Source organism: Megalops cyprinoides, chromosome 20 (assembly GCF_013368585.1).
Source record: "Megalops cyprinoides isolate fMegCyp1 chromosome 20, fMegCyp1.pri, whole genome shotgun sequence".
Lineage (NCBI taxonomy): Eukaryota > Metazoa > Chordata > Actinopteri > Elopiformes > Megalopidae > Megalops > Megalops cyprinoides.
Genome location: NC_050602.1, coordinates 15,681,548 through 15,702,757, shown reverse-complemented (window position 1 = coordinate 15,702,757; position 21,210 = coordinate 15,681,548). Strand labels below are relative to the sequence as shown.

Here is a 21,210-nt window from a genome sequence, read left to right as displayed (position 1 = left end):
ATTCCCCACTGGGACACTGCTGTTGTACCCTAGGGCAAAGTACCTAACACTCTGGATAAGAGGGTCTGCTGCATGCCAATAAAATGATGTAAAAAAATTAATTAATTGTACTGGTATATGCTCCTTTAAAATGAACGATGGTGTGCAGTCTGTACATTATTATTCATATTGTGCTATATTATGCATATAGCTGTATGTTATCCTCTGACTTGTGTTGATATAAGGAGAGAGACCTTTCCTGTTTGAACATTCAGTAAATGTGAATACACATTGGCATTTACTTAAACGCCTTAAGAGTCTTCCTCTCATGGGTGATGCTTTTGCTTTTGATCTGAAGGGGGGGTTCCCAGGAACCCTACAGCAGGTCCTGGTGCTCCGGCCCTCCCGCCTGCTCCAGAGGGCCATCGCCGACATCGGTATCCGACTGCACCGCGACGACTATAAAATGAAGGTATCAGTAAGCACGTCCCACGCTGTAATCCATCTCCTTCACCATTAAAACTCTATGAAGATATGCTGACCATCACCAATTTTCTATATTCTGAACAGATATTCAGCTTGGTGTACTCAACACTGAAAGCTCTGCCTCTGTCGTTGTCGGGGCTAGAAGTGTTCTGATTTGCTGGCTCGTGTATGTTCTTGATGAGGAGTGGTCTAAAACAGAAAACCTGTATTCTGTGTAGGAAGGCCAGCAACACCGGTACCTCCTGTTATTGACGAAGGCTTCCTAAATGCACGAGCTGAATATGTTCTCAGTACAGAATATCTGTGCTCTCATCTCTGAATGTTCCTTAAGCCCATTTAACATCCTCCATTCCACTCTGATAAGGGCATAATGAGGGCATTTTCTTCCTCTTGAGCATTACTCTTAATGGATGTGTATTGATTAAAAAAAAGCTGGAATGAAGTGCTATTATGCATATGTGGGTAACCTTTCATAGCTAGTCTACCTATTTATAAATGTATGAACAGAAATTAATTAGAAGAAGTGGGAAAATGGTAGTGCTTTTATAGTAGTGTACCAGAAAGAGTACATTTTTGTTGTGTGCGTGTGTGTTTGGACTTATTTATTGTGGTTTCTTACCTGCACAGTTTTCTGTGTTTTTAGAAACTTAGTCAACATATACTTCAGATGGTCTTTTGATTTCCGTTACATATGTTTGCTCTTCTTAACACAGGCAGACTGATGTATGACAGCATTTGCAGCACATGAAGACATAACCCAGGGAATTTACTGTCAACCTTTGTATGTTATTCTGTGATGACTAAACCCAGTATTACAGGAAGATGACATAAGGAAGATGCATCAATAAGGCAATGTGGGACTGAAGTATTGGTTCAGCAAGGAGGAACATCGGCCGATCGGTTGTGAAAGAAAAAGGTTCAGTTTAGCCAGGTTCATTTAGAGGAAGTTGCAACAACTGTGGCTTAACATACCTTAATTAGTCTTTTCTCTCTCCCCATCTTATTAACGGGTCTTTTATTTGCCCTTTTATTGTCTTTCTCCTTAGATCATCATGCTTAACTCGCTTTCCGACTTGCACAGCCATATTGACAAAGCTCAGCTGACGTCTGACCTCGGGGGAACTTTGGAGTACTGCCACAGTCAGTGGATTCACCAGAGAACAGTGAGTCGGCGGGCTCCATTGCTGGTCTGCTCATCGAAAGAGGATGCTTAGCTCTGTCACACCTGTGTGTTCCAGTCAAGACACCTTTTACTGAAAATGGCTCCCCTCACTCATTGAAAATAGCGGTCAGTCAAAACCTTTCCATTGTTTCTAGACTGTTAGTCAACCCAGTACCATCAGTGATTTCAGTATCTGCACATTGCATTAGTTTTCTGGTTATAAGCCTGGGCATTTCCTGAAATAACTGAAGGTGAACACAATATTCAGGGTTACAAACTCAACTTCTGGCTAGGAATCAAACCCAGATGGCATTCGAAACTATAACAAGACTGCCACTAAGAGGGGCATTATTAATTTCAACATTCCCGTCACTGGAATAATGCATTATGTTTAGGTCTGATGTTATTTGGGTATTGAAATGTGTGCTGTTCTGCAGGCAGTCGAGAGCTTTGCAGTGACCGTGGGGACCACAGCCCAAACACTAGAGAAATTCACTGCAGATCTGGCTGACACCAAACTTCCTGAAGACGCACAACACGCCAAAGACCTGCTGGACGCCCAGACAGGGAAACATGACAAGCTCAAGGTCAGGAGACGGCCTGTCTGAGCTGTGAAGTAGTCAGGCCATTGTTCCCCTTTCTGGCCGTGGTTCTCCTTTCTGACCACAAATGTGTCGTAATGCATTCAGTTCCTTTTCACTATCCTGCAGGACCCCTTACTCTAGGTGCACTTAACCATAAATAACCGTCGTACTTGAAAACTAAGAAATGCTTAAGTTTTTTAACTCCATCTACATTCTTGCTTATATTTACCCCATAACTATTCCATTTGGAAGTTTTAGTTCCATCTCTTCCTGCCATTTAAAACAGATATCTACATTCCCAAAGAAGATGATTCATGTATGTAGTATTTTCAGACCAGACACATGGTTTCCTGCTTATAGTCAGTGTATATTACCACACACTCACACTTTGAATCACTTACAGTAACGCTATATTTTGTGTCATTTAGCAACAAACCAGTGGATTATGTGAATCATGGATCAAAGGGTTAACGTTTGCAACAGCCTTCTATGGAACTGAAGCGCTTGTATGAACTCATCCAGAAAAAAATGTGAAGTTGCTGTGTTCCACCAATTTATTGGATTGTGGTTTCCAAATTGTAGCTGTTGAGGAACTGAATTTGTAACCAAAACACTGCCAGTTAATATTCTGGATAAGGGAATATATTATGCCCTTTGAAAAGGCAGTCAACCTTAATCACTTGAGGAAATATTTAGATGTGTAAATCAATGTAATATAATGAGCTATATTCATCACCATTGTCAAAAGAGCCGGCTAAGTGATTAAATACAAAAATGCAATGATACATTGCAATGAAGGCAGTGTGTTTTTGTAAATGTTTAGGCAGGATTTATTTTTCCACTTTGATTTGATTTGATTTGCAGTACATGTGCAGATATGTATAATGTACATATCCATTCATCCTCACAGGATGAACTTAAACTTGCAGTGAAACAAGGGTCAAGTCTTCTTTCCTGTATCCAAGAACAAGCCATCAGGAATGCAATCTGTAAGCTTACCCCTGATGAGAAGGAGAACTTAACAACTATAGAAAGGTTTGTTCTTGCATTTTTCTGTGTATGCATCCTTGCAGGGTTATTTTTATTGAAATGGCTTGATATTCTGAATAGTAGTTTCAGTGTAAGGTGTGATTTTCCCTGTACAAGGTGTCACACAATCCTCTCCTGACAAAGCAAAGCAAACTCATTTCTGAAATCTTTTGCATCCATTTCAGGCTGCTTGCACAGCTTGAGGAGAGAGAAACCGCTTTTGAACAAAACTGGGCAAAACACCACCGGAAACTGGAGCAGTGCTTGCAGTTCAGGCGTTTCGAGCAAGAATATGGAGAAGTAAGCTAAAGCACTCACATGTTACTGACCATATCCTCCTGAAAGAAATGGGCAAGATTCCGTGGTTTTGTAGTGTGGCAGTAATCCATAAGTGAAGACTGGAGATAGCTGACATCATGCTCCTTGGCTGTGTGGTTGCTGATTGGTCACATTCTCCCCCAGGTGAAAGCGTCACTGGAAAATCTAATGGATATGCAGGCTGCCATCTCAGACTGTGGCGGCTGTGTCAGTCAAGTGGAGCAGCAGCTGAGGGAACTGAGGGCCTTAGAGGAGAAAGCTCAGGTAAGTTCCGTTAACCATGATACTTATTTAATCAATACATGCATTGACCATGATTGTTTCTGCCATTGTTCTTGCAACGTCTCAGGCCATTGTCCACAAGGATCAAGGCATGTCGCAAGTAGGGATTGAATTTTATGCTTTTTCCTTTTTTGCAGCCCTATTTTTTTAGGGTGCCCATTTGGCTATGTTATGCTTATCTTACTGCGACAACCACCGTGTTCATGCAGGAGTGTGGGGGAGGAGCAAATGCATATCTCCAATACACTCACACGCCAGACACGTTTATTTTTCACACTACAAGTCGCCAACTGCATGACAGTCAGCTATGTGCCAATTGGAGGGTGGGCTTGGCTTCACTGACGTCATCCAAGCAACTGGCAGCCATCTAAGTCACAGGGAGCTGGAGAGCAGCGACACAAACAGCCCCTGCCGAAACACCCGTCCCTATCCCCAGTGGAATGAAGCTAGTTTTTTTCTGCCACTCTGGGCTCCTAGTCGTTGTGAGTTGATAACATGGCTGGGATAGAACCTGTCACTTTAGAACTCAGCGCTCAAAGCAAGCACCTTAACCACTGAGCTATTTGGGCAGAGGTTCTTAAAGTCAAAGTTGCAGCTGTCTCTCACACCTACAGCCAGTTTGACTGGTAGTACCCAACAATGCTGCTTCTGTGGTTTCTGTGGTACCACAACTGGAGCTGTGAAACTCCGCTGTGACACGGACTGAGCATACATTCAATTTGGTGTGCTTCAGTTTTAAAATTCCCTCTGCAACTGACAAAAGTGTTTTGTTCTGTACTACTATATAATATGCATGAAGAGGCATGATCAAAAACAGTGTGGAAGTCCGTGGTGAGTACAGCACCACAGACATTACCAGAACCTGCCAGATGTATGGTCGACAGCGGGAATGTCGAGCTGAATATCTTTTTAGGATATCTAAAGTAATGCCATGCTCATGTTTAACGAATTTTGACACTGCATCTCCTAAGACTGTGGCGTAATGTACTTGCTCTGCTGTCCAACTGGGACTTCGGAAAGGTAGCTCAAGTTTGTTTGCCCAGCAGATTTCCCCTTGTAAATAATTGGGATGAATAGTCCTCTGTGCTTCGCACCTAACAGGGACCCTTGGAGACGGCACAGCAGCTTGCTTTGCATGGCGACCGGTTGATCCAGCACGACCACTACGCCGCCGACTCCATTCGACCCGCGTGCACCGAACTGAGGCGCATCTGTGATGACTTCACAAACGGGGCCAAAAGGAAGATCGGCCTGCTCAGAAAATCGCTTGAAATCCTCAGACGAATAGATGAGGTATAAATTAGCATGGCAATGAGTGACAGCATCTATATGCTACCCTTCTGCTGCTGTGGTCAGATTGAACATAGATTAGTGTACTTCTGCATCCGGGCTGGTAACCAGGGGTAATCGGTAATAACAGTTTGAAGATTCGATGCTAAATTAAAATTCATTTTTCAATTCAGTTGTTTTAATAAGAAGTATAAGCTTTGCCTGTTTGTGCAATCACACTAGCCTGTTCATGCATTTTGTACAAAAACATAATATATACTGTCACCAGTTTTATCGAATGTACCAGTTATGGACACATGTGTATGACATGCATGTAGAGGCCCAGAAAACAAATCATCCAGTTTAAGAGGAACCAACAACCATGTCTCTCAAAGTTGCTTGCACTTGCATTTGCTTGACATTTTCAAACTTAGATATTCCAAGAAACAGTCTCCCCATAAATCCAACCGTACACATACTTGTGTGCTTGCATTTTTGCTGATCAATAATTGTCTGTGGAGTATATCATAGCAATTTGCACAATATCAGTTTTTCAGTCAGGTAGTATAAATGTGAGCCGTACCATTGTACATACACTGTGGGATTAATGTTGTCAACACTACACAGCAAAAAAAAAGAAAAAAAACTGCTTCCTTATGAAAGTTGCTTTTAGTAGAATCACAAGGGATAGGACTCGGAGGGTGGGCAATATTGGCAACATTGGATGAGCCTAAAGGTGCCTAATGTCATCGCAGGTGAACCAGTGGTGCGAGTCTGGCGTATACCTGCTGGCCTCCCAGGCAGTGGACAAGTGTCAATCACTGGAAGGGGCGGAGACAGCCCTGCAGGACATCCAGCAGTTCTTAGCATCTGCAAAGGAAGACCAGCTGACCAGTCTCAAAGACCTGATCGACCAGTATGAGGTCATTCTCACGGCCGAAGTCAAGGTAGGGACTCAAAAGTCATTCTGTAACACGTACATAAAAATATGTGTACATGCTGACACAACCCACGCAACCCCTTCAATCCACAGGGCAGGTTGTTCTCTACTATTTAAGCAAGTGCTAAGAGCTTGTCATTACCTGCATAACACCCTCCTGCTCACAGCGTTCTTAAAGCAGAGTATAAACATCATATTTTCTTATGGTTTTTATTCAAGGTTACGCTGTCAGATGGAATTCAATTCAATTCAATTTTATTTATATAGCGCTTTTTACATCACAAGTTGTCACAAATCAGCTTTACATTTTTTCCCAGGCCTGAGACCCACTGAGAGCAAGCCTAAGGCAACAGTGGCAAGGAAAAACTCCCTAATTTACAGGAAGAAACCTTGAGCAGAACCCGGCTCAGAGAGGGAGCCCATCTGCTTCGGGCCGCTCACTGGGCAGATAGAATTACACAGAATACTTGTAATTGTACAATGTACTTTAAGACATTTAAGTTTTGATAGACAGTAGTAAATAACAGAGTAATTAAAAAATGTATCCTAGAGAATGTCCTGTTCTTGGCACGGAATTGCCGCCTTAATGCCAGCCCCAGTCTGATGTAGTTTTCGCTGCTTCCCTGTGTTTGTCTCTCTGGAGCAGGTCAGTGTGCACAAGGCCTTGCGGAGGCTGGAGGACGTCCAGGAAATGTTTGAGAAGCGACAGGCCAGCCTGAGAAGGCTGACCGCCAAGCAGTCTAGGCCGGTGCAGCCTGTGGCCCCTCGTCCTGAGTCTTACCCCAAGTGCTCCTCACCTCTACCATCAAGGAGAGCTGGTACCTGTAAGTAACCACTAGCCCTGGGAACACTGCAATCTTGCTAACATAGAACAGAAGCTATTGATACCCCAGAATAAGAATCACTATTTCTGTTCAGATGCTGAAATGAGACACAACAGTTTACACTTGGTAAACACAAGGCAAGGACTGCACCCATACTAGGGATGTGCATCTCCATCACTGAGGCCGATACAATGCTCATCTCGATGCATTGCCAACGATCCGATACATTAACGATACATATGAAGCAACCACTCTTGCAATACGATATGATTCACCCCTATTGCGATGCAGTGCAATTCAACACGATTTGATTCAACACAATGCGATTCAACGCAGTACGATGCAATGCAAAAGAATATGATGCTATGCAATTCAATATGGTACAGATAGTTTGATTTTATTTCTTTGGTTCTTCTTAAGCAGACAGCAAATCATAAATGAACTAAAAAAGTGCCATGTTTATTGCATGCGTCTTGTCAAATTGTCCGTCTCTCTTGAAAAATCCGAAGCGCCGCCAAACATTTGATTTGTAGCAATTCGGTGGAACGTGTAGCTCTTCCTCCTCCATGATAATCTGTGACTCGCCCAGACACATCTCAAACTCGTGCGACACTTGGCTGAGAGACTTGACGAGAATTGGCCACTGACAGCAGTGGAGATGAGAAAGCGTGCTTAAGAAACAGTTTAGAGAGGCGGAATCAATTTAAGTATAAAATTATTGGGCACAAATTATTGGTCACATTTCTAAATAATAAAGGCATAGGGCCTCTGCTAATAATTATATATAAGTAAATCAGATTTTATCAATGCAAAGATGTTAGGAACGATGCATCCCAAGTTGTATCCAGTGCACACTTTGTTAATCGGGGCAATGGCATTGTGAACTTTTGTGCTGGTGCACTGATGCGAATCGGTGAATCTTACCATCCATAATCCATAATACCGCATGCAATTTCCAATTGGCCCTGAGATGCTTATATACAGTATATGCAATATAACTTCTGTAAGATGCTTTTCCCCATACTCTCACCTATTGCTGTCGAGAAGTATAGTATGGTCACCCCCCCGCCCCGGCATACTCAGATGTCCTTTGCTGCTGTTGCATCAGATTTTCAGATTCTCAGATTAGGGTGCTGGATAGACACACTGCACGCACCACTCTTAAACTGGAAGCAGTCCCGTGAGCAGGTTGACGATGGAGGGGTTGTAAACAAGCAATCTGTTTTTTTTCTTCTTCTTCTTTTCTAGAGGGGTTACATATCTGCTGTTTGCAGGCAACAAGGATAACTGGCCAATGTCAACAAAAAGTCTGCCTGTTAGCTTTCCTTATACTGACATATGCACGCATGCACACACACACACACACAGCCAACACATGAAATGATTGTTTTATGTGTGCTTGATTTATGTTTTATTTTATTTAAAAACGGATAGGCATGCATTCATGATCTGTTTTCTGACATTCTAAACTGACTCAAAGTTTCAGCCTTTGTCATTACATCATAAGCTGTCTAACTTGTAAACTTGTAAAGAAGCAGGGCAAAATGAAATGAACACAGGGGTATGTGTAAGGCACATGTTTTCCATTTTCGAAACGGGGGAAGGTATGCGACACGACTGTTCTGATGAAAGCCACAGTAACTCCCCTCCAACCACACGATTCACACCTGCTATGTTACAGCGCCAAACCGAAGGGGTTCTGAGAACTCTGGTGCTCCGAAACATCCCTGCGACGTTGACCCGGCGAAAAAGAAAAGCGTACGCAAACCAAGAGGCAGCATTAAAGTAAGCCGAGCTATTTGTCTCATGGTCTACTTTGGGTGACCACACACACACACGCACACTCCCACATAAATTTTGCCATTGCCTTTGTTGCTTAACTCAGCCTTTCTTTTTACTGAGCGGATATTTCCAAGACCAAGCTGTTCAACTGTTCATCTTTACACTCGCAATCTTTTGAAATATCCTCTGTGCGAGAGGAAGAACTTCCGCAGGCACCACTATAACCCAATTGTACCATGTGTGCTGACAGAGACACAGAGCAGTCATCTTACAACACGTTCATTAGCTGTAACAACATGCAAACTAAGCATTGGCCATCGTAGTGCACTAAACATATATGGCAGTGTCCAACTCATGGCTCAGGCCCATATTCATGGGTGTACAGGCTCAATTTCTGTTACAAACCTGGATTTATAGCATTATTGTCTGTTTCTTTGTTCAGACAGCCAACAGAGGGCTTTTGCATCTAGTTTTTTACTTTCCGTGCAAATCAGGGCATGATACTTTGTAAAACTGTAACAGGAGTGTTTTTTAGTTAATGTTTTATTTGTTTTGTTACATACAATGAATTATCAACTGTACTCAAATTAATTGTGACTTTACATTACATTGTCATTTGGCAGATGCTCTTATCCAGAGTGACTTCCATAGGTTATGGTTTTTACATGTTATCTGTTTAAACAGTTGGATATTTACTTAGGCAATTCTGGGTTAGGTACCTTGCCCAAGGGTACAGCAGCAGTGCCCTTGCAGAGAATCGGACCAGCAACCTTTTAGTTACAAGCCCTGCTCCCTATCACTATGCTACACTGCCACCCCAGCTGCTACATTGCCCCCCCAGCAGTGCTGAATTTGCTGAATTTTCTAGTACATAACTGAAAACCTGCTCAAAAATGAGGCCTCCCCTGTTTAGGCCAAGGAATGTGGTTACACTACCAGAATGCAGCTGTATAACAGCCATCAAGCACACCTTTATGTATTCTGGTTTTCATCCGATTTGGTCAATTTGCCAGTGCTGCTCTCAAAGAAACGTAAAATGATTAAAAAATACAGTGAACTAATTGTTCAAAATGATGAGCAACTTTGGAGGTTTTTAGTTGTCTCTTACTGGAAGCAGACAGATTGCTCTCACACGTAGCAGACTTTGAACAGGTCTGTGGTTTGTAGTTGTCCTTTGTGTGCACGTACAACACGTATTTCATACATGTCGAAACTAACTGAAATTTAGTGGCAAATGTGTATTCCTTCCAATCAAACTGGGCCAAAAGGACACCTTTTTTAAAGTGGAAAAACCCAGCTAAGAGGAGAGAGTTTCTACATAAGTTCTAACATCTAGTATAACATCATCAATGCTTGTGTAAATTCACACAGTATCTCCATCTGACACATGTATCTTGTAGTCATTACCTGCGATGTACAGTCATTTAATAGCTGTTTTTCCCCAACACCTCAGATTGAAGTAATGCTTGAAGCCAGCCAGGGAGGATCAAACCATGCCCTGACGACAAATGAGACAGAGGAAAGCCTGTTGAGCAGACGGAGGTAAGAGGCTGCCAGTCTGGGCTGAAGCACAAACACATTTTCTTTCCGGGCTCGTTTTTGTGCCTGGGCAATTATGAAGGTTAACTGTGTCACTTTCAGAGAAAGAAATAATATGATTTGAACCCAGTACATATTTTTTTATACTTCAGGAACTGTTCACATTTCCAGCATTGATAATATTGTTCCCTGTTGTGAAGTACATTGTTATTTAGGCCTACATGTATGCATAAAATGTAGCTACATGTTTTATTGCAAATGAAGACAAACAGGAAGACAGACAGACGGTGGCTTTTGTCAGTCGTGAGCATGTGGGTTTTTGTATAGATGATGCAATTCACAGATATCACAGTGAGTGGCTGTTGGTTTTGGATGCAGTTTTGCATTCTGTAGACGTGCACTTTTAAACCATGTCTCTTACTGTATATATGCAAAGGGAGGTGTAATATGATTGTTATACCACTGCACACTTGCAAATTTTTAACCTTAATAACTTCAGTAAATATCCAGCTGTATGAATGAATAATACAAAAAATGTACACCAACCATCAAGTGGGTGAAGGCATCTGCCAAGCAAATAATAATAATAGTAATAATAATAATGACAATAATAATCATCATCATCATCACAGTAATCCATGGCAAATGAGAAGGGACACTTCATACTGTTGTGGTAAGACACACATGCTGTTAAATATGCACTTATTGCACTTGTTTATATGCCACCTTGTGCACATATTAACACCATTTTTCCGTGGTCACAACAACCCTTATCCCTGGTAGGCCACAAATAAATAGACTGCAGCGTTGTCTGGCCTGAGGTTATTAACATGACCATGTACTCATATCTGCCAGTTCGTAAACATGTGGAAGGGTGTGTTGACTCTCAGGTGCTCAGCACCTTGTTCAGTAGTAAGTAACGGGGCTCAGCTGAATAATAGGCTCTTGTACTGTTTGCATTTATTTTACAAGAGCAGCCAGGAATGTAAAACATTCCATTGTAATGAAGATTTCCATGTGGTGAACACTTCATTTGCTTTTGTGCCTGAATAAGCAAACATTTCGATTTCTTAAATATTTGAATAAGTGAACACTTCACAGTTTCTAGTTTATTTGGAGATTTTTTTGGACTTGTTTTGGTACCCAATGGTTTTGTGAGAATGCATATTTCAATCATTTTCAGCAAAGTCAGAAAATAAATAAAATTCTGATTGAATAATTTCATAAAATCAATGGTATGCAGTATAATCTTTTTTAGTGAAAGGTATTGTATGAGCCTTGATTACCTAGCCTACTGTGTAGAAACTGCACTTGAATACAGTATGTGAAAAGCAAGTTGGGAAAGGCAGTGCTCTATCAGTGTACATCTGTACTCTTTTTTTTCAGCATTTACATGCAAAAAAGATTGGATTAACAGGGATTAACAGTGGTGAAGATAACATGTCTTACATTATAGTGTTTAAAAGAGTACACAGTTGATATCCTTCACTGTGATGCACTTTCAGTTTTCCTATTCATTGTAAAAGGGACATTGAGGATATATATTTTGACATGGTTCACTTTTTAAAAATTTTTTTCCAGACAGATGACCTTGATAACATGGCATGTTGCATTTCTCTTTGAACATGCACACATTTAACCGACAAGAATGTAAACCAATGAGAGGAAAGTACAGCACAGTTTGTGCAAAGAGAAACAACACATCACCAGATCTTTACTCTCAGTCACTTCAGTTTAGACTTTTATGTATTCCTGAAATTAAATATTTTGGTATAATTATGTGGGAACAGTAGTTCCAATTGGCAAATGGTCATTTGAACTGACTGATTAAAAAAAAAAAAAAACAATGGGAAGAAAGTTGCTCTACTATGGAAACACCTTACAGTTAACTTTATATTCATATAAAAATAATAAATCTTAAAATGACCTTAAAGGAAAATGCATGTTTTTCCACAATTTTTTACATGCAACATATAAAATGAGTCCAAAAACAAAGTCTTGAAAATAAGTCTTTTTCAAAAATCTTGGGATGCACTACATCATTTTGTGCATATTTTAATGTACTTTTGAAATGATTTGGTGTGAATGTAATTGTAGGTAGCTTGAAAAGTAGAAGGGCACATTCCTCTGTGTGATATACAAGGAATGTAGCCTTCCATTTATGATCAGACATAAATTATACATTGTACAAATATTTATTGTATAGGTAGTCTTTTTATTTAACAAAAAGCTGGTGTATTTCACCCATAAATCTGGAGGAGCACATCAGAACTATCCAGTGGCATGGGCCTGTCCCTGCAGCCACTACCAAACAGTCAAGAAAGAACTTCATGGCAGTCCTATTCCAGTTGAGCTGCTGTATATGTATAATTTAAATCATTACCAAAAACAAATTCGACGCACAAAAGTCAAACAAAGTCAAACAACATGAGAACTTGGTAATATACTTTTGCCACATGTAAACAATCATTATTTCCAGGCTGCAATACGACTCAGTTTGACTTAATACATGGCAGAATGTACAGGATCCTGTAATGTAAATCTGCATAAACAGGTTACATTTGCCACCGTTGTTGTCAAGAGCATCACAAAAAATACCCCATCATTGTCAACAGCTAAAAATAATTAAACATCTGCTTGTCTTCTGAAGTGCAAAACCCTCAGACATTTATTTTTCACCTCAGGGGTTTCCTATGATTGACCTTCAGGGAAGCAAATAAGATACAACCTGAGCAAAGTCACAAGACTTTAAAATTTTGCTGCTTTCACAACATTTGTATGGGAAAAAATAAAAATGAAAAACAATTATCAAATAAATGCACCCTCAACTTAAAAAACAAGAACCATCTCAAATGGTTCACATGTTCACTCTAGTGCACATGTAAAGCTATTCTGCATGTGTGCGTGTTTTGCATCATGTAAGACTTGCATTTCACTTTCAGTTTTTGGTGTTCTCTGGACACACATACGTTGGAGGTGCTTTCACTTCTATTCAAATCCACTTTGTCAGTTTGTGCAAATTGGATATAAATTTGTAGCACTCAGTAACCAATTAAGAGCATCTCTTACCATAAATGGAAAAAAAAACAATTTTCCCTGTTGATGTTTATAATGTGATACATGAGAAAGAATGCACCATATTCATACACATTTACACACCTTCATGCACCCAGAACATACTCTACCAATGCAGTGACCTCCAGCTTAGTGTCCACTCTTCATATTATGGAATAATTTAAGGAATGCAGCAGCTGTGGTTTTTATGATCATTTAAAATGAGTGTATATTTGCCTGTAATCTCACTACAACTGTGTGAATCCTCTGCCACCTCTTATATACTGCAGCTCGTGTCTATGCTGCATAAAGCACTGCTTTTCAGACATCTGAAATGGTCGGAGGTCTGAGAGCATGGAGATGCAGAGTACATATGGTTTTATTTAAAGAGCAGGATGTGGCTGTTTTGGAAAGCAGATTTTGTGATGTCTCGGAAAATACCAGTGGCAGGATGTGTGTGCTGGTTGGGCTGTGCTCCGCTTTGCAGGAACTTCAACCGTGCATGGGTATCAACTGCTGTAAGCTGGTGCGAGCTTGTTACAAAAGGGACAAGGGCAAAAAGCGAAGCAGTGGAAATGCATTTTCAATCATTTTAATTTAATGAGCTGGGACAGGAAATTGAATTAGAACCCCGACAGTCGTCGTTATGTCTGGGCAGCATCCCGACAGGAGCTTATCTGGAGAGCTTCACGCTCCACCTCTGCTCCCCCGTGGTCACTCTTTCGCTGCCATGGGAAATATCTCGACCAGAAACAGGGGTAATGTGGATCTGTGACACCATCCGGCGTGCTTTCACTCCCTCAGCGAGACCAAAGAATGCAACAAAAACAGCACTCGAGCATCTTTCCCCTCCGCCCATAGAGGACAGTAGGAGGTAAACATACACAAGCTTGGGCCATTGGCTCAAGAAGGCTGTGGGACTCATTACATTACATTACATCATTGCATTTAGCAGACGCTCTTATCTAGAGCGACTTACGTAGGTTACAGTTTTATCCATTTATCCAGCTGGATTTTTACTGAGGTGATTGTGGGTTAAGTACCTTGCCCCAGTGGGGACTTGAACCAGCAACCTTTCGGTTATGAACCAGGATCCTTACCTCTATGCCATACTACTGCCCTCAAGCCACACTATTGCCCGTGCTCAGACTTGCTACTGACTCGCGCTCGGATTGATGCTGAAGTGTCAGCGCAAGCTATAAAAAGGCAGACTTGCAGGGGTAGGTGTCCACATAGTATGGTTTACAGAGGAGGGCCGCTCGGACCGCCGTGCAATAAAGCCTGCCGAGGAGTCCGCTGGAGACATTTTGCACCTCGACGCTGGTGGCCGCCTTCCAGAGGTCGTGGATGTCGTTCACGTGTCCGTGGGAAGTCATCATCTTGTCATAGATGCAGGGGTGATAAGGGGCTTTTCCCTCTCCTGAGAAGTACACGTGCTCCTGAGGTGACACCCCCATGGCATTGGCACAGATTCCCATGAAGACGTCGTCGATATAGAGCGAGGAATTGAGCGTCAGTGAGGCCTGGTATATTTTGGCAGCCACGTCCCCTGAGACCACGTACCCCGCCCCCGCTGTGTAGTCCGGGTAGGAGGACCACTTGTACATCTCATAAGGGACATAATATTTGCTGTCCTTGCGGCGGATGGGCGGGGCGCCTCTGTGCACGCGGCCGATCCAGAAGTCCCGCACGCCCTTCTGGTCCATGTCCCGCAGGTACCTAACCAGGTTGGGCATGTGGACGAAGACGTCGTCGTCCGCTGACATGAAGAAGCGGGCGTGGCTGCAGTAGGTGTGGGCCCAGCGGAACTGCAGCAGCAGCTTGACGGTGAGGTTGTGGAAGGTGTCGACGAAGTCCTGCTGGACCAGGTCCCGGTGCCTCCGGTCCTCCCTGAGGAGAGCCCGCTGGGCGCCGTCCCTCTGCTGCGGGTCTGGGTGGACCCCCAGGGCAAACACCACCCTCACGCTGGCGCCCAGCTCCTGGCGGATGTAAGTCTCATTCCCCCAGGTGGAGCGGATGGCCCGCCGCCTCTTGACGTTCTCCGGGGACGTCTTGACAAACAGCAGCAGGAGCACGTCCCTCTCGGCGCACTTGTGCCGGTGGTTGATGAGGTAGGGGTAGCTGCTCAGACTGTCCGCGTCCTGGCGGCTAATGGCAAAGCTCTTGTTGATAAAGTTGTAGCTGTTGACTAAGTAGCGGTAAGAATAGGACTTCATGTGGCTCACCACATTGTTGTCCAGCTGCTCCCAGCACACCATCACAATAGACAGGATGAAGCATGTTGTCACCAGCTGCACGCATTGACACTTCCTGATCCTCCTGAAATTCATAAACATCCTGCAATCTTATGGACCTGCTTCCTGCCTTCCTTTGTCAGGTCCGATTGGAAGTGATTGACTCCGTGTGGTCGATGCTCTTGTAATTATTCAAATGACCAGCATGTCCGAGTGCCATTGTATCAATCCTGCACGGCACAGGGGACATAGAACCATCTCCTCAGAGTCACAGTGCCGTCAGTGGGCCCCAGAAAGTCATGGTGGCGGGTGCTTGCCGCCTTCACAATGGCTGGGAGAATGCTACAATCATTCCGCAATGCCCATCACGTCCTCAACTCTGTAAAAGAAATGCATAACACATATTTTTCAGCCACAGGATAAACACTTCACAAGATACAAACTAGGCAACCAGAACAAAAGAAGCGGGAACAATGGGAGCACTCATTCAATTTTCCTTAACAGCAGTGACAATCTTGCATTTGATTTTTTTTTTTTTACAAACAAAAGATTGGGAGTGGAGAGAGGCGCTTTTGAATGCTGGATAGAGTAACCAGGATAAATAAAGATTTAGGTGCATGCAGGCACCATTGCGCTGAATTATGTACTTGTGCCCAAATGTATGAGCAACATTTAGGCTTGCAGCATATTAACTTGTGTTCTACGAGGGGAAATGTTTGTTTACCACTTAATGACAGAAAAAGTGCCTCGTTGCTGCTGATTTCCGATCTGAACAAACACCGGTAGTACGTTACCATCAATCAGAACTCAGTAGTGTGAGATTGTCTTTTTCGTACAGCGCCATTGACTCTGTGACAGCCTTTCTTTAGAAACTTTTGTAGCTTAGGTTGTTTATTCAAGTCTGACATGTAAGGATGACAACAATTTGACTTTGAGAGTTCTTTTTTCATTGTACACCTCAGGGTCGCTAAATCATGTGTTGCTAAGCCATTTCAACAACAGAACCATCCCAGAGATTACATTTGCCCAAGGTTTAATTCTTACAGATTTATTACGAATGTGACATGTCTTCTTCAGACTCCATACATTTTTGTATGAATTGCCTCTTGGGTAGAACTTTTAGGTAAAATGTAATCTCACTGTAAATCTTTACTAATATGTTTTGTTTGAAACATTCATTGATATGGTTCTCCCCGTATCAATCGAATCATAGCACAAATAAGCATATAGAAAATGTATAGACATCTTCAAAGTGCTCCATGGCTCCAAAGTGCACCAAGCAATCCTTTCTACCGGCAGCAATAAAACTGTTCAACTCCTCCCCATAACCATATGATCCCTCGCAGTGCAATAAATTAAGTGTAATTAACTGTGAAACCTCTTATGTGCAATATATGTGAAACACGTGCAATAAGCTCACGCACTGAAATTCTGCAACTTGTTATTACAAGTTTTTACTGTCCTGTTATTTTATGTTTTGTGTCTCTGTGACTGGTGGCAAAGAAATTCCTTTTAGGATTAATAACTTTATTTTAAGAACACTATGTTAACGATGTTACCTAAAACAAAATTCTATATGTGGCATGTGACAAAGGTCAATCACTGGCAGGCAAATCAAGACTAGCAGCATATTTTTACTCTTCATGCAGTAGAGTTCATTTCCCATAAAGGAAGCTGTAAGGAAGCTGAGCAGCACGAGACAATAAGGATTCTTGTGCCAGTTTCCTGTTTCTTATAAAGCACATTTTGTGAGGACAGTTACTGGACAGTTATCAATACTGTTATTTGGTTCAGACCCGGAGATCGGCCATGCAGAGGTGTATATCTGTCACCCTTGTTTACTCTAAAACGAAGTTGCAGTCCACATGAGACTATAACACATGGGAACATACATAATCCACGTGTTCTATAATGTGCTTGCCAAAAGAGGCTGGCTAATGTGACCTTCAAAAACTACCCTCCTCACACAGATTGCTTACATAGTTAATGACCTAAATTACTGCAGAATGACATCACCGAATACAATATTGATCAATGGCAGAATTTCTTAATGGACTCTTTCTTTAAGTATTTAGCAGGATTTTGACCCTTTTCACCTCACCCTTTATTGTTTTAAAACACCAGTTAATGGATATGTCAATATGCCGGAACACTTTTACTGTGGTGGTTCAAAATTGCTTTCTATTTTTTATGATTGAATGAAATCATGAAGTTAATGAACAATCTACTTCAGGGACCCCAAAATAAAAATCTGTGACAAATAACCATTTTAAAAATAATATGACCGAAAGCAGTTTCACTTCAAATTTAGTATCGCTGCTTCCCTAATATTGCAACATTTTCTCATTGATGAGTAGTTTCTATTAGTGTAAGTTTCTCACTCACTATGTGAGTTGAGGCAGATTCCTTCTACCTTCCAGGGTCATATGCAAGTTGAAAGTTAATAATAGCACCAGAAAATATGCTAGGTCCCCCAAGGCACAGTCTACACATTCTTTGTTAAATAAGTGAAGCAAAAACGAAGCAGGTCAGAGCTAAAAATGAAGATTTACTACACCATATGGTCAGATGTACAAAGCTATCAGTGCAATGATAAAAATGGCTCTGTGTGTAGTATGGTGCATAAAATACCTACACTGGCAGTGCAGGGCATGTTTGTTGTAGCAGGGTGGTGAAGTTAACATCTCGGAGATTCAGGGATGTATCCTTTTAGTGTAAAACAGGAAACACATTTGTGCTTTCCTGCCCTGGGGTCTTGTTTGAGTTTGGGGCCATGGCTGAGAAATCTCTTGATCGTGCTCTGGATGTTGCCGCGCCTGGAAATGAATGCAAAAGCCTACGCAGCAAATGCGCCACGAGGCGCCCATAATGGAGGGGTTTAGGTGGCGGCCCTGTCGAAAACCGCTGAGGGCCGCGAAAAAAAGCAGAGCGACAAAACAATGCCATTACAACAGCAAGTTTGTGCTCGGCAACGGCAACAATGAGGCACCGGTAAGCACGCCTCTGAGAGCCCCAGTGTCAATACCGCAGGGATCATTGGCTCTAGTGTCCCGCATCAGTCAGTGTATTTAAAAAGCTTTAAAACGGCATTACGGTCTGCCTGCAGCCAGTGAGGCTGTCTCTGACAGAGCTCTGCAAATCATTTATATACCAGAAAAACCTGTTAGTACTATTTGTTTCATACTACTCACTGATCTAAAACTGGGCATTTATTATTTATTGTAAGAAAACCTCCTACAACCAGTGTTAGTGTGATCCCTCTTTTTCACTTTCACTATTATTTTCAGAGCTGGAGGACATTCAGATAAAGAAAATGGCATGTAGTTTTACATAGGCTTGTAGGTGACACTTCTGTTTCTCTGTCCATTTAGCTTCCTTAAGATGCAAATATTTTCAGCAACAGTTGTGATTATCTGTTTATATGTGAATGACACAGATGGGTTTTTTCCCATTAAAAGCTCTATTTAAAAAAAGCATGTAAGCTGTCAAATATTACCTGTGTTTAATACAGTGCTTAACCAGCACACATTTCCCTCATTGTTCAGTATTTCAGTTGCTTCATATTTAGGTATAATAACTTAACACCATGTTGTAAAGAGAAATCCTTCTGAGGGTAAGAACAGACTCCAAACTGTAAACAACCAGTACATTTCTATATCCTTGCATAAACCTGGTGTTAATGTTAACATTGGAACAGCAAATGTTTATCCTCGTTTTTCAAACCTATCTTGAGAAATGGATGGGAACCATATCACAGAATCCATGTTATAGGTGTGTTACTGTGTGCACGTCCCCACCCAACAATATTAGGTCAAGAACTTCCAAAACGTACACATACCTTTGTAAACTTTCCGAGTAGATCATTAATATACTGTGGCCTTGCTACAGAACGATATATTGTACGTTGGAAAAATGCCGTTCCAGCAGTTTCCATATTTTTTTCTTTCTTTTTTTTTTTTTTAAACAGCAGAGACTGTTAGTGGTGTCTGTTTCCTTCACTCAGTAATGCTCTAAATATAAAATGTCTTCCCTTTCTGTCCCTTAGTACATGTTCAGAAAGTTTTTCCAATGTATTTTTTCCCACCCCATTCTAAAATCAGCCTGTGAAAGAGAGCAACTCTGCCTGCATTTCTCCATAGTCTGCTGCAGTATAAATAGAATTCCAACTGGGGAGTGGGGGCAGTCCCCTCAGGAAAAGCACTTACCGGCCTGGGAAAATTTGTGGTTAGGTCCATATGCTGGGAAAGAGCGCGCTGGCTTTCCAGAGATGTCGACTTCACAGTAGAGAAATCCACTGTTTGCTTGTCCTCTGGTGAATGGAGGCGGTAGTGGAGTTTAGCGGCAGCCAGACGGCGCTTCCCTGAGCCGAGTTGAAGCGTTTGTGACCGTTGCCTGGGCTGCTCTTTCTTTATGTGGGCGTGGAGGAGGAGGAAGCTCATTCAGAGGGGAAGCTCTGCCCTCTCATTCACTGCCAGCCCCAAACTCATGCTGATTTATTGATATGTATCAAGAGAAGAAAGCAGCACAAGGCATGATATGTCACACAAACATAAAAATTTCGTTCACTCTCACACTATATGTAGGTTTTTTCCTCTCTGCTTGAGAAAAATGTATACAGCAATAAATGTTTAATGTGTGGTCTATCTGAAGATCTCGCGCTGTCTGTATAATGTACGCTGCTATCTGCACAGATTCCAGCAAAAGGAGACGTCTCTTCTCTAAACGTCTCATCTGTTCCGGGGCAGCCACTTTATAGCGCTGGTGTCTATTCCCTTCAGTCCGCTGAGGGTTCTTAAACCTGGTGGGGGATGAAGGCTATGATTAACTAACATGATCAATATGTTTGAAGCAGGCGTCTGACCCCTGGAACCACCCCGGAGTCCAGTCAAAGTTTCGCTAGAAGGCTAGTCATTCTCCATTCTGTCTGACCCCGCCCTGCTGAAATTAAACCCACTGACTCGTTCAGCTTTCAAACTTTCCCACAAATGTGTGCCCCATATGGAGTACATTCAAATTGATGCAGCTAACTTTTTAAATCACGATTGCAGTTATAATACGAACAAAAATGCTTGTCTTTAATGAATAAAGTCTCTGTGTATTATGTAGCAAATTCCAGCACGATAAATACATACATGGTCACTTAAATTCTTTGCAAAATCGTGTAAAAATAAATAAATAAATAAAACTCTACAAGCAAATGATGGAAAGTTGATTTTGTAAGAACGGTCTGATTAAGATTTTTGTGAAATTGTGGCCAACAATGGAAGCACAATTCGCTACTTCAAGTCATGTTAACACTATAGTTTTATCCAACAGACACCCAGCTAGCTGATGCACCTATAGCTATATGAGGAGAGGTAATCTGTAATAGGCTACTGTTAACACCCACCCTCAGTCTAAATCAATTATTTCGTTACGGATGTTTAGGAAGATTTTAGGTATGTTGTAATATATTTAATTTCTAGTTTGCTAGCTTGCTAGCTACTCCTAGTTTTCATTCACCTCATTGATGGTAATTAAGTTAGCATTAGCAAAGTTCGCTAACGACATGTCTCGCACCTCAAGACAGAATTTAACACGTTCTAGTACCAGTTGCGTATGCCTTAAAAATTATTAACAATTATGCATGACACAATACTTAACCATTTCGTAGGTTACTTATTTTATGCTATGTAGCGCGCGTGTTACGTTACATGGTTCGTTGTGTTTTCATTAGCGTTATTAAGCT

At 41.8% G+C, this 21,210-nt stretch overlaps 2 protein-coding genes across 2 annotated transcripts in view; one reads left to right on the top strand and one right to left on the bottom strand.

The window, feature by feature from the left end:
* Nucleotides 1–21,210, top strand: part of LOC118795345 (guanine nucleotide exchange factor DBS-like) — a 54,000-nt gene that overhangs the window by 11,388 nt on the left and 21,402 nt on the right. Inside the window, exons 5-15 of the mRNA XM_036553769.1 lie at nt 338–451; nt 1,512–1,628; nt 2,065–2,214; nt 3,122–3,246; nt 3,426–3,540; nt 3,703–3,822; nt 4,942–5,133; nt 5,865–6,056; nt 6,696–6,873; nt 8,555–8,658; nt 10,109–10,197. Coding sequence (XP_036409662.1) covers nt 338–451; nt 1,512–1,628; nt 2,065–2,214; nt 3,122–3,246; nt 3,426–3,540; nt 3,703–3,822; nt 4,942–5,133; nt 5,865–6,056; nt 6,696–6,873; nt 8,555–8,658; nt 10,109–10,197 — 1,496 coding nt within the window. The remainder of the gene's footprint in view (nt 1–337; nt 452–1,511; nt 1,629–2,064; nt 2,215–3,121; nt 3,247–3,425; nt 3,541–3,702; nt 3,823–4,941; nt 5,134–5,864; nt 6,057–6,695; nt 6,874–8,554; nt 8,659–10,108; nt 10,198–21,210) is intronic.
* On the bottom strand, nt 14,285–19,963 carry LOC118795346 (lactosylceramide 1,3-N-acetyl-beta-D-glucosaminyltransferase A-like). The gene is made up of 2 exons (XM_036553770.1): nt 19,688–19,963; nt 14,285–15,861 (listed from the first exon to the last, which is right to left on the bottom strand). Exon 2 carries the CDS (start codon nt 15,582–15,584, stop codon nt 14,445–14,447), a length of 1,140 nt encoding a protein of 379 aa, XP_036409663.1. The 5' UTR covers nt 15,585–15,861; nt 19,688–19,963; the 3' UTR covers nt 14,285–14,444.